Raw genomic sequence first — 12,776 nt, 5'->3', positions numbered from 1 at the left:
TTTTTTTTTTTTTTTTTTTTTTTTTTTTTTTTTTTTTTTTTTTTTTTTTTTTTTTTTTTTTCTTTTTGTTTCTTTTTTTTTTTTCGTCGTTTTGTTTGTTTTTTTCTTTTTTATTTATTTATTTAATTTATTCATTTTATTTACTTTATTTTATCTATTTTATTTATTTATTTATATTTTATTTATTTATTTATATTTTATTTATTTATATTTATTTTTTTATTTATTTTTATTCTCTTTATTTTATTTTATTTTATTTTTTTTATTTTATTTTATTTTATTTGTTTTCTTATTTAGTTTTTTTTATTATTATAATTATTTTTTTTATTTTTTTTTTTATTGTTTTGTTGTCTTGTTCTTATTACTATTTTTGCTTCTTTTTTTCCCTTTGTTAGAATATTTGCTGCTTTTGTTGTTGCTGCTGCAGCTGCTGCTGCCTTTCTGGTTGCTGCTGCAGCTGCTGCTGCCTTTCTGGTTTCGCCTTTACTGGCTATTATTGCTGCTGCTGCTGCTGCTGCTGTTGCTGCTGCACTTCTGCTTCTAATGCTGCAAATGTATCAACTGGCTGCTGCCAACGTTGGTTGTTGTTCTTGTTGTTGCTGCTGCTGCTGCTGCTGCTATTTCTGCTATTGCTGCTGCTGCTCTAGCTGCCGCCGCAGCAACTCCTGCTGCATATGTTGAAAGACTTGTGGACAAACTGCCTGCAGCAAACCCTCAAATGTCTCAAATGCTGCAGCAGGATGCTGAGGTGTACGTACACTCCAAGCGGACAGCTGCTGCTCGTTGCTCTGGTGCAGTACTTGTTGTTGCTGTTGCTGCTGCTGCTGCTGCTGTTGCTGCTGCTCAACTGTCTTGATGACAGATTGTGGGGTCTGATCTGGCAGGCAATCAAGCTTCAGAAGCTGCAGCAGCAGCAGCAGCAGCAAAAGCAGCAGCAGCACAACAAACAGCAGCAACAGCACATATATATAGGCCCTTAACACGCTACAGCAACAGCAACAGCAGCACCACGCAGGCTACTCATGTACAGCAGCGCAGCACAGCAGCAATAGCAGCAGGACAACAACAGCACAGCAGCAGCAGCAGCAAAAGGACAGCAGCACGTCGGTGTGTTTGTCTAACTCGTAGGCCGTCAATATGGAGACCAATAGAGAGCAGCAGAGTCCCCAGGGGGTGTCTTAAGGCACAGAGGAATTGCTGCTGCTGCTGCTGCTGCTGCTGGTGCGGCTGCTGTCGCAGTAGGTACAGATTCTCATGTGGCTGCTGTAGCTGCAGCTGGTCGTGCTGCTGCTGCTCTTGCGCACTTGAGCCTGTTAGTCCCTTTCCCGCGTCGCCGGGTGCTGCAGCACCAGCAGCAGCAGCAAGACCTGCAGCAGCAGCAGCAGCAGGTGCAGCTGGATCTACAGAGGGATGAATAGCAACAAACTCAGCAAAAGGAGAATAGGCTCGGCGCAGACAGTCGACTTCCTGCTGCAGCAGATCCGCAGGCGAGACCATGAGGGTTTAGGGTTTAGGGTTTAGGGCTTAGGGTTTAGTGTATCGAGACACCCAAGCATGCAGCAGCAGCAAAATCTGCGGCTCTTTATGTTTAAATTAGAGACACAAGGAAAAAAATTGTATTAGTGCTGCTTTGGTTACTGGGGGCTGCAGCAGGAACACCAACCCCACCCTCCCTCTGCTGCTGCTGCTGCTGCTGCTGCTGCATGCATGCACGAGCAGCAACAAGTGGAGTACCAACAGCAGCAATAAATAATGGTTAGACAAAAAACATTCTCTAATTTGCCTATAACAGGAAGGGCGGCTGTTGCTGCCGGATCGCAGGGAGAGCTGTTGCTGCAGCAGCAGCAGTAGCAGCAGCAGCAGCAATTGCTGCTGCAGCAACAGCTACAGAAACACCACCAGCAGCAACGCTGCAACAGCAAGCGGAATTTTTCTTACATCTTGCCTTTTTTTTGTGTCTGCAAGCTCAGCAACAGCAGCAGCAACAGCAACAACGGGAACAACAACCGGAGCAGCATTACCAGCATTGGCAGCAATAGCAGCAATAGCAGCAGCAACAGCAGCAGTAATACCAACAGCAGCAGTAATACCAGCAGCAGCAACAACAGCAGCAGCAATTGTTCTGTGTGAAGTACCTCCTGGCTGACTACCAGCAGCGCAGCAGCAGCAGCAGAAGCAGAACTGCTGCAACAGCAGCAGCAGCAACACAACAGAGTTGTAAAGGCCTGGAGACATTACATGTCGCTGCAGCAGCAGCTGCAGCAGCAGCAGCAGCAGCAGATGAGGCATACAGCGCAGTTAACTGGCCTAAGACTCCTATTAGATGCATTAGCTTGGGAAGCCCTTACTTTCCCTTCTCTTGCTGCAGCAGCAGCAGCAGCATTAGCTGCAGCAGCAGCAGCAGAAGGGAATAGGGGGGCTGATCTGAATAGGAAGCAGCAAGATCGAGATATTAACAGTAGCAGTAGCAGCAGCAGCAGGCACTACTGCTGCTGCAGCGGCTGCAGCCGTTGCTGCTGCTGCTGCCTGTTGAGCGAAGCCGAGAGGAGGCTTAGGCAAGAAACTGGGCTGCTGCTGCAGAAGCCACACCTTCTGGTGCAGCAGCAGCAGCAGCAGCAGCAGCACCAATCCCTGCAACAAAACCAGCAACTGCCGTCAGCTACACAGTACTTAGGGGAATACATACATGAGGTAGCAGCAGCAGCTGCTGCTGGGCAGCAGCAGCAGCTAGAGCAGCTGCTGCAGTCCCTGCGTGAAGATCCTCAGATGGAGCTACTGCTGCAGCAGAAGCTTGCAGACAGCAGCAGCAGCAGCAGCAGCAACAGCAGCAGCAGTTTATCACAGCAGCATATGCTAGCTCTACACGCGGCGGTAGCCCGTGCTGCTGCACTTGAGCTGCTGCTGCATTTGCTGCTGCCTCTGCAGCAGGCCCTTTGTATTAGCTGCCCTTCTTGCAGCAGCAGCAAAACCAGGAGCAGCAGCAGCTGCAGCAGCAGCAGCAGCAGCAGACGGCTGGAGTGGGGAGTTGCTGTCATTTCTTCTCTACGTATTGTTTGCAGGGAAGCAGCAATTGTGTCTCTACGTTCTGAGGTCTGCTCAGCAGCAGCAGCAGCAGCAGCAGAAGGAGACGCAGATGTAGCAGCAGCAGGAGAGTCTTTTGCTGCTGCTGCTGCTGATATTGCTGCTTCCTTCAGGGAGGGTCTTGCTGCTGCAGTTGAGGAACTCCCTCCTATGCTGCAGCAGGTCCAACGTAGTTTTGCTGCTGCTGAAGCAGCAGCAGCAGGAGGACCCGCAGCACAGCAGCAGCAGCAGCAGCTGCTGCACACTACTGCTAATCATGTAGCAGCAGCGCTGCAGCAGATTGCTGAGATTGCTTTCTTCCTTGACGGCGCGCTGCCTCCGCCGTTGCTGGACAAGGTAGGCATTTTCTGCATGCATGCTGTTGCTGCTGCTGCTGTTGCTGTTGCTGCTGCTGCTGTTGGTGTTGCTGTTGCTGTTACTGTTGTTACTGCTGATGCTGCACTGATACGCATGTATGCCACATTTTGCTGCTGTTGCTGCTGCTGTTGCTGCAGTTGCCTTCTTGCCTGACGTACAACGCTCATCAGCAGCAGCAGCAGCAAGGACACAGCAGCAACCTTGATGAGACACAAGATGCTGCAGCAGATGCAGCAGCTGCTGCTGCTGCTGATTCCCCTATTGAGTCCCCTTCTGCACATGCACATGGCTTGGAAGAGCAGCAACGGCAGCAGCAGCAGGTGGAAGAGCAGCAGCAGCAGCAGCACCAGCGACAGCAGCAGCAGGTATGCGTGTGTTGTGGTACCGAAGCTCAGAAGCAACGGGAGCTGCTGCAGCAGCTGCAGCAGCAGCAGGTGTTGGCGGAACAAGCAGCAGCAGCAGCTGCTGCTGCAGCAGCGCAGCAGGAAGCAGTAGAGGATGAGGGCTCCCTATCTGACGACGAAGTAGCTGTTGGTGTCTTGCTGATGCAGCGAGAGGCGCAGCGTGCTGCTGCTGCTCTCCTCTATGCACGCCAGACGGTGCAGCAGCAGCAGCAGCGGCTGCAGCTGCTGCTTAAGTATTGCTCCTGTGCTGCTGCAGCCCACGCAGCAGCAGCACCAGCTGCCGCACCTGTAGCAGAGGAAGCAGCAGAAGCAGCTGCAGGAGTAGAAGCAGCACAAGCTACAGGAGCAGCGGAATCTGCAGCAGCAGCAGCAGCAGCTACTGCAGCACCAGCAGCAGAAGCACGCACAGAAGATGCAACATCATTAGCAGAAGCAGTTGCAGCAAATGCTGCAGCAGCACCTAATTTGTCAGCAGCAGCAGCAGCTAGCGCAGCAGAAGTACTGAGAGAAGAGGAACCAATTGTTGTGGTCAAAGGCGTACCCAGCGGCCAGGCAGCAGCAGCAGCACCAGCAGCAGCAGCAGCAACTGCTGCTGCTCCTGTAGATGAAAGTGAAGACCTTGTGGTGATAGATACTCCGCAGCGAGAACAGCAGCAGCAGCAGCAGCAGCAGCACCAGAGGCAACAGCAGCAGCAGCACCAGCAGCACGAACAGCCGTTGCCTCCGGAGGCCCAAAGTGATGTTGCTCCTGCAAGCTGCAGCTGCAGCAGCAGCAGCAGCAGCAGCACCAACAACTCTTCGAAGCGGCAGCGTCCTGTAGAATCCGTTGAAGACAGCGAACTATCTGATAGTCCAACAGCAGCAGCAGCAACAGATGCAGCAGCAGCAGCAGCAGCAGCAGCGTACAAGCGGCAGGAGGAGAGCCACAACAACAGTGGCACAAGGCGCAGCAACAGAATCGCCAGCAGCAGCAGCAGCAGCAGCAGCAGCAGCAGCAACAGGAGGCCCTCTATCCTATCTGCAGCAAATTCCCCCGCACACAAATTAAAATTTCCTCGTCTTCTTGAGGCACACCCAACAGACAAAGTTGAACAGTAAACCCTAAACCCTAAACCCTAAACCCTAAACCCTAATTGTAAACCCTAAACCCTAATTTGTAAACCCTAAACCCTAAATCGTTAACCCTAAACCCTAAACCCTCGAAGAAAATAAGTGTGGCTGTTTGTGTGTGCTGCCTTCTCTGCAGTTGGCCGTCTGACGAAGAACCTGTGATTATGCAGCAGCCGCAGCAGCAGCAGCAGCAGCAGTCGCAGCAGCAGCAACAACAACAACAGCAACGGCAGCAGAGACAGTATGGGCTTATATCTCCCCCCAAGCCATCTTCTCCTGATCGTCGTCTCCGCTGCTGGACGCGCACGCAGGTGCTGCTAAACCCTAAACCCTAAACCCTAAACCCTAATCCACACCTTAGCTCTAAGTCCTCATATACTAAACCCTAATCCTAAACCCTAAACCCTAAACCCTCTGCGCTTATACACTATGCACGGCGATGTATAGCTTCTCTTCAGGGCCTGCTGTTTAGGGTCTATGACTTAGGGTTTAGGGTTTAGGGTTTAGGGTTTAGGGTTTGAGGAGTGTTTGCTCTTAGGAGGAGTTGCTGCTCGATGGTGTGCGGCGGTTTGGCAAAGGAAATTGGAGGGAAATACAGCAGGTGATCCTCCCTAAACCCTAAACCCTAAACCCTAGATGGAGTCTTGTGCGCTATAGGCAGCAGCAGTGGCATGAGTAGCAAAAGAATTAGGGTTTAGGGTTTAGGGTTTAGGGTTTAGGGTTTAGGGTTTGTGCTGCTGCTTAGGAACATCCCCTGCTGCGGCGGTTTACGAATGTACAACTCAAGGATAAATTCAGAAACCTGCAGAGGCATATCAAGACCCCAGGACACTAGGGTTTAGGGTTTAGGGTTTAGGGTTTAGGGTTTAGGGTTGTATAAGGAGAGACTATTGAGGGAAGGCCTTCCAGCTGTCGCAGATCACTCCCAGAGCAGCAGCAGCAGCAGCAGCAGCAGCAGCAGCACTTGCTGCTGCTGCTGCTGCTGCAGATGCCGCACGTGCAGCAACAGCAACAACTGCAGCAGCACCTACAGCTGCAGCAGCTGCAGCAACTGCAGCAGCAAAGCAACTAAAAGAGTTGCAACAGGTGCAGCAGCAGCAACAGCAACCCCTCCAGCATGGAGCATCAGCAGCAACTGCTGCTGCTTTCGCTGCTGCTGCTGCTGCAGTTGCTGCTGCAGGCGGATTTTTGTTTTGCTTTTTTGTTGGACTGGTGATCGTCTTTATATATTTTTTCTGCTACAATTCTGCTGCTGCTGCTGCTGTTTGCTGCTGCTGCTGCTGCTGCTTGCTGCTGTGCATACACCATAACAGCACTTATTAATAGTAACAAATGGCCACTCATATCTGCTGCTGCAGCCATTAGATGAATCCTTGTTGCTTCTCTTGCTGCTGCTGCTACTACTACTACTAGTCCGGCTTGCTGATGCAAGTTAGGTGCAGCAGCAGCAGCAGCAGCAGCAGCAGCAGAAGCCGCAGCTTGTAACGAGTAATCAACACTGTCGATCCCCAAGGGTATTGCAGCAGCAGCAACAGCAGCAGCACCAGCAGCAATCGCAACAACAGCAACAGCAACAGCAACAGCAACAGCAGCAACAGCAGCAGCAGCAGCAGCATCTAATGCTGCTGGTTGAATAATAGTAGCAACTGCAGCTGCTGCTTCCCGTGACGACACATTTTGCTGCGACTGTTTACTGCTGCTGCTGCTGTTTGCTTCTGTTGCTGCTGCTGTGTCTTGTTGCTGCTGCGCATGCATGCACAATAAAAATAGCCTATAGGGCGGCATTTGCTGCATTTGCTGCTGCTAGCAGCAAACAAAAACATTTTTTTTCTTTTTTTCTTAATATTATTATTATTATATATTTAATTAGTTTATTATTTAATTATTATTTATATTATTAATATTATTATTATTATTTATTATGTAATTTATTATTATTTATTTATTATTTAAATTATTATTTTTATTGAGAAATAAACAGAGCGCAGCTCAAGGCACAGCTGCTGCCGACAGCAGCAGCAGCAACAGCAGCAGCAACAGCAGCACCAGCAGCAGCAGCAACAAAAACAGCAGCAAAGATAAACGAAAAACATAGGAGGACTAAAAACAGCAAAAAAAGCTGAGTATGTACAGTTTCTGCTGCCTACTCTAGGAAGACTTGCTGCTGCTGCAGACCCTGCTGCTGCTGCTGCTGCTGCTGCTGCTGCTGTCTCGTCCCTAGCACTGGAGGGGGGTGCCTAAGATAGGAGGCAGCAGCAGCAGCAGAAGCAAGAAATGAGTTAGCAATAAATGCAGAAAATTATTTGTTTAATATATTAATGCTGTTGCAGCTGTCGCTGCAGCAGAACAGGAGGCAGCAGTAGCAGCAGTTGCAGCAGCAGCAGCAGCGTTGGCGCTTGCAGCAGCAGCAGCGCTCGGGTTCAACGTGCAGCAACAAGAGCACGAACAGCAACAGCAGCAGCAGCAGCAAATACAGAAGCATAAACGAACACAATTGCTGCTGCTACGCATGCACCTCCAAACAACTCCTGCTGCAGCCGCTGCTGCTTCTCTGCTGAGGCTTCTCGTCGGCAGCAGCTGCAGCGACAGCTGCAACGACAGCAGCAGCAGCAGCAGCAACAGCAGCTGCTGCTCCCCCTGTGTCCTTATTTCTTCCTAAATTATGACGCCATGCGTATGTGCTGCTTAATCAGAAATAACACCATCAGCGGCAGCAGAAACAGCAGCAGCAGCAGCAGCAGCACGATCCTAGCTGCACGATCCTGTCTGCAGCGGCTGTCGCCACCCCACTGCAGCAGCACTGCAGCAGCAGCAGCAATTGACGCTGCTAAAGCAAATATTTTATTGAAATACTAACGAAGACTCAAAATAAGCCACTGCAGCAGCAGCTACCGCAGCAAAAGCAGCAGCAACAGCAGCAGCAGCAACTGCAGCAACAGCAGCCGTCGGCTGCGCTAGACACAGAGATGCTGCAAGCAGCATCGCCAAACAAAGGGCTGCTGCAGCTAATGAGGAGGCAGCAGCAGCAGCAGCAGCAGGAACAGCTCCAGTAGTGGCTGCATTGGCGTCACCATCGTCGTCAGCAGCAGCAAGCTTCACTGCAGCAGCAGCAGCAGCAGCAGCAGCAGCAACAATGGGCCGCATCCTTAGGGAAGAGCCCTGCCACACACCAGGGGGTTCCTGCTGCTGCGAGCGTTCCAGCCGTCGCAGCAGGTGCTGCAGCAGCAACAGCAGCAGCAGCAGCAACTGCTGCTGCTGCACCTGCCATTCATCGCTAACCACCACTAGAAGCAGCAAACGCAGCAGCGGGAAAGGCTTTACGAGACACAGCAGCAGCAATAATAGACGCAGCAGCAGCAGCAGCTCCTGCAGCAGCAGCAACCATCGAAGAGGGGATTATTGCAGCAACAGGCGCTGCAGTACCACTACGAAGAATCAACGCAGCAGCAAAAGAAGCAACAGCAACAGCAACAGCAGCAACAGCAGCAACAGCAGCAGCAGCAGCAGCACCGGCAGCAGTAGCAGCAGCAGCAGCAGCACTGGTAGCCAATCCCTTGTCTGCAGTGGCAACAACAACAGCAGCAGCAGCACCAATCTTGATAGCGGCAATCAGCAAACCAGGAACTCCCTAGACAGCAGCAGCAGCATCAGCAGCAGCAGCATTACCAGCAGCACTGAAATCAGCAGCAGCACCAGCAGCAGCAGCGCCACCACCACCACCACCAACACCAGCACCAGCAGCAGCAGTACCACCAACACGACGAGCAGCAGCAACACGACGATGACGACGCCGACCAGCAGTAGCAACACGACCACGACGACCACCACCAACACGAGCAGCAGCAGCAACAGCAGCAGCAACAGCAACAGCAGCAGCAGCAGCAGCAGCAGCAGCAGTATAACATTTCCTGAGGTAGCATTATTGAGTGCAGTTCGTTATTTTAATGTAAGTGATTTATGTTGTTGCTGCTTAGTATGCCGTCGTTGGTTTGTGCTGCTGGCGCAGCAGCAGCAGCAGCAATGGCGTCTGCTGCTGCTGCAGCAGTACGGCAGCAAATACGAAAATTATTTTAAATATAGACAAGGATGGAGTTGGAGATTAACACTTGCTAAGGCAGCTACTTTTGTTAGAAATATTAAACAGGTTTGCTGCTCCTGCTGCTCCTGTTGCTGCTGCTCCTGCTGCTGTTGCTGCTGATGCTGATGCTGATGCTGATGATGCTGATGATGATGCTGATGCTGCTGCTGATGTTGCTGCTGATGTTGCTGCTGCTGCTGATGCTGATGCTGATGCTGATGCTGATGCTGCTGCTGATGCTGATGCTGCTGATGGTGGTGGTGGTGATGGTGCTGTTGCTGCTGCTGCTGTTGTTGTTGTTGATGCTTTTGGTGCTGGTGCTGGTGCTGTTGGTGCTGCTGGGGATAGGGCTGCTGTTGCTGTTGCTGTTGCTGTTGCTGTTGCTGTTGTTGTTGTTGGGGATAGTGCTGCTAATGGTGCATGCATCTGTGTTGCTGCTGTTGCTGCTGTTGCTGCTGTTGCTGTTGCTGTTGCTGTTGCTGTTGCTGCAGGCGAAGTACCGTCATACATCATACAAGGAGTTGCTGCGGCCTGCGCTTCCTCGTGCTCGTGTCCGCAGCATGGCATTGTGCTGCTGCTGTTGCTGCTTCTTATGGGAGGATGGGGTGTATATACACCTGATGCATCTGCAGCAGCAAAAAGAGATATGGAAGGCAAATGCGAATGGATCTATAGACCACCTCATTGCCAGCAGCAGCAGCAGCAGCATCATCAACAGCAGCATCAACAGCAGCATCAACAGCAACAGCAGCAGCAGCAGCAGCAGGGAGGACGAAGACGCACGTGTATGTCTAGTAGCAACAGCAACAAAGGCAGTATTCTTAAAGAAAGGAATATTACGTGGATATAATTTATTAGATGGTGAGTTATCTGCTGCAGCAATATTACCAGCAGCAGCAGCAGCAGCAGCAGCAGCAGCAGCAAATAGACCTGAATTCCCCTTAGATGTATCATTAAGGAATCTACATCTTACTGTATTAACAGGAAATATGTTGCATGTATATGATTCAAATACATTAACATTATTATATATAATTACTCATATACAGGAACATATTGTTGTTCCTCCTTTTGCTGATTATCCTGTTGATCCTCCTGTTACTACTACTGCTGCTGCTGCTGCTAATGCATACCATCATGCTACTAATGCTGCTACTGCTGCTTATCGGGATCGTGGGGATCGGGGGGATCGTGGGGATCGGGGGGATCCTGTTGGTGCTGCCAGTCCGACGGAACCTGCTGTATATACACGCATGCAACAAACTAATCCAACTGCAGCAACAACAGCAGCAGCAGCAACTGCAGCAACAGATGCAGCAACAACTGCAGCAACAGCAGCAACAGCAACAGATGACACAGCACAAGATCTTGACTTTCTTTGGGCTGGATATGTTGATCCACCTGCACGCTATAGCAGCAGCAGCAGCAGCAGCAGCAAACTACGTGCACCTTTGCTGCCAGCAGAAGCCCCTGTGTCGCTGCTACTGCAGGAGGCTAGGGAGATGCAGCAACAGATGCAGCTGCAGCAACAACAACAGCAGCAGCAGGATTCTCATCCAGCTCCCTTTTGCTGCGGCCTACAAAAAAATAATATATTTGCTGCTGCAGTGCAGCAGCAGCAGCAGCAAATCCGCCGCAGCAAACATCTCGTTACTTGGCTAAGGCGCAGCTGCAGCACCATCAAAATATGGGCTGTAGCAGATGGTTAGACTCCTGGCTGCTGCTGCTGCTGCTGCTGTTGCTGCTGCTGTTGCTGCTGCTGTTGCTGATGCTGCCGATGTTGTTGATGCTGCGATTCTTGCTGCTCTTGCTGCTGCTGCTGCTGCTGCTGTTGTTGTTGTTGTTGTTGTTACTGTTAGACGTCTCAACAACTTCCCGAGCTCAGCTGTTTAGTCTTTCGTGTTGCTGTTGCTGCTGCTGTTGCTGCTACTGTTGCTGCTGCTGCTGCTGCTGCTGCTGCAGGTTCTCTTTGCCACAGTTTGCCAGCTCCTTCCTCTGGTGCATCATTTTTACGTCTTCGTCAGTTGCCTCATCCACAGAGTTTGCAGCAGCACCAGCAGCAGCAGCAGCAGCAGCAGCATTATCTTCTTGCTGCTCTTGATAACAACGGGCAGCTAACATTATATGACAGCAGCAGCAGCTTCTCTAGTGTATGTACATTCAGCTGCAGCGGGGGAGGAGGACCCATTGCTCGTCATAGCTTCTCTGCTCACCATCTAATTGTGCTGCAGCAGATGCATGTAGAGCACCTGCTGCTGCTGCACCAACGAATGATGCAGCAGCAGCAGCAGCAGCAGCAGCAGCAACAGCAGCAGCAGCAGCAGGGTGAAACGGCAGCAGCAGATTCTACAAATCTTTCAGCTACGGCGCCAACGCTTTTCGATAGGACTGTTGCTGCTGCTGCTCTGCCGCTGCTGCGCAGACAAGCAGGCAGCAGCAGCAGCAGCAGCAGGAGCAGCAGGACTGGTGGAACAGGTGTGCCAGGCAGCTCGCAGGAGGAGCAGCTGCAGCAGCAGCAGCAAGCCTTACAAATGCTGCAGCAGCTGCAGCAGCACGGCGATCTGCGGCTCCTGCAAAGCACAGGACTTCTTAGTGTTGTTAAAGTCTGGTCTCTTGAACAGGTAAAACCCTAAACCCTAAACCCTAAACCCTAAACCCTAAACCCTAAACCCTAAACCCTAAACCCTAAACCCTTAGTACTAAACAGTAAATCCTCAACCCTTAATCCTTATGCCTAAACCCTAAACCCTAAACCCTAAACCCTTAAATCCATGCAAACCCTAAACCCTGAACCCCAAACCTTAAAATTGTCCGCTTAATTGATGACCGTGCTGCTGCTTCTGCTGCTGTTGCTGCTGCTGCAGCTGCACCGCGTCGCCTTCTCAGCTCTGCGCCAAGGGTCTCAGCAGCAGCAGCAACAAGGGCAGCAACCGCAGCAGCAGCCAGAGCAGCAAGTGCAGCAGCAGCAGCAGCAGGAGGAGGAGATTCCTTTGCGTGCTGTAGCAACGACATCTCAACAGCAGGAGCAACAGCAGCAACAGCAGCAACAGCAGCAGCAACAGCAACAGCAACAGCAGCAGCGACGCAGGAAAGCACATAGGCTTGGTGCCACCTTCGGTGCAGTCTGCTGCTTTGACGGCTGCACCAGCAGCAGCAACAGCAGCAGGAGTAGCCGCAGGAAGTGTTGCTGGAGCCATCGCCGAAGCGAACACAGGTCTTGCTGCTGCTGCGCATGCGGCAGTCACAGCTGCAGCCTCCTCCCTGCAGCAGCAGCAACAACTGCAGCAGCTGCTGCTGCTGAGACGGCGGAACCAAACGTGAGCGGGAACAGCAGCTGCTGCAGCAAGGGCAAAGGGAAAGTTGTCAGGAGCTGCAGCAGCAACAGCAGCAGCCGCTGCTGCAGCAACAACTCCGACAGCAGCAGCAGAAGCCAAGACACCCAAAACACTTCGCAGGAGGTGAGCAGCAGCTGCTGCAGCAGCTGCTGCAGCCCTGCAGCAGGTATTTTTCTTGAGGGAAGTGTGGGTTGCTGCAGCAGCGACAACTGCAGCAGCAGCAACAGCAGCAGCACCAGCAGCAGCAACAACCGAGTGAACGTGAAGAAGAGAGGCAGACACGCTAGCAGCAGCAGCAGCAGCAGCAGCAGCAGCGGGAGTGGCAAGAGGCCAGCATATCGCTGCGGTCCTTGCTTGTCCAGACAACAGCAGCAGCAACACCAACAGCAGCAGCAGCAGCAGCAGAATATT

General features: G+C 51.5%; 4 protein-coding genes across 4 annotated transcripts in view; 2 read left to right on the top strand and 2 right to left on the bottom strand.

Annotated features, from left to right (window-relative positions):
* Nucleotides 1-626: 626 nt before the first annotated feature.
* On the bottom strand, nucleotides 627-1,497 carry EMWEY_00042160 (hypothetical protein, conserved; the record flags this gene model as incomplete). The annotated part of the gene is made up of 2 exons (XM_013478864.1): nucleotides 627-902; nucleotides 1,123-1,497. The coding sequence occupies 2 exons, from the start codon at nucleotides 1,495-1,497 to the stop codon at nucleotides 627-629; spliced, it is 651 nt and encodes a 216-aa protein (XP_013334318.1).
* Nucleotides 1,498-2,238: 741 nt separating this feature from the next.
* On the top strand, nucleotides 2,239-6,024 carry EMWEY_00042150 (hypothetical protein, conserved; the record flags this gene model as incomplete). Its single annotated transcript, XM_013478863.1, has 6 exons — nucleotides 2,239-3,417; nucleotides 3,576-4,936; nucleotides 5,089-5,193; nucleotides 5,491-5,553; nucleotides 5,698-5,717; nucleotides 5,834-6,024. 6 exons carry the CDS (start codon nucleotides 2,239-2,241, stop codon nucleotides 6,022-6,024), a joined length of 2,919 nt encoding a protein of 972 aa, XP_013334317.1.
* Nucleotides 6,025-9,051: 3,027 nt separating this feature from the next.
* EMWEY_00042140 (hypothetical protein) lies at nucleotides 9,052-9,597 on the bottom strand (the record flags this gene model as incomplete). Its single annotated transcript, XM_013478862.1, has 1 exon — nucleotides 9,052-9,597. The coding sequence occupies one exon, from the start codon at nucleotides 9,595-9,597 to the stop codon at nucleotides 9,052-9,054; it is 546 nt and encodes a 181-aa protein (XP_013334316.1).
* Nucleotides 9,598-10,283: 686 nt separating this feature from the next.
* Nucleotides 10,284-12,776, top strand: part of EMWEY_00042130 (F-box domain containing protein, putative) — a gene marked incomplete at both ends in the record, with an annotated part of 4,127 nt that continues 1,634 nt past the window's right edge. The window contains 3 exons of the mRNA XM_013478861.1: nucleotides 10,284-10,734; nucleotides 10,993-11,651; nucleotides 11,895-12,776. The exon at nucleotides 11,895-12,776 is cut by the window's right edge and continues 959 nt beyond it. Coding sequence (XP_013334315.1) covers nucleotides 10,284-10,734; nucleotides 10,993-11,651; nucleotides 11,895-12,776 — 1,992 coding nt within the window. The remainder of the gene's footprint in view (nucleotides 10,735-10,992; nucleotides 11,652-11,894) is intronic.

The sequence above is a fragment of the Eimeria maxima genome, genomic scaffold, assembly GCF_000499605.1.
Source record: "Eimeria maxima Weybridge genomic scaffold, Emw_scaff738, whole genome shotgun sequence".
Taxonomy (NCBI): Eukaryota; Apicomplexa; class Conoidasida; order Eucoccidiorida; family Eimeriidae; genus Eimeria; species Eimeria maxima.
Note: the sequence above shows the minus strand (reverse complement) of the source record. Positions and strands in the feature narration are given on the sequence as shown.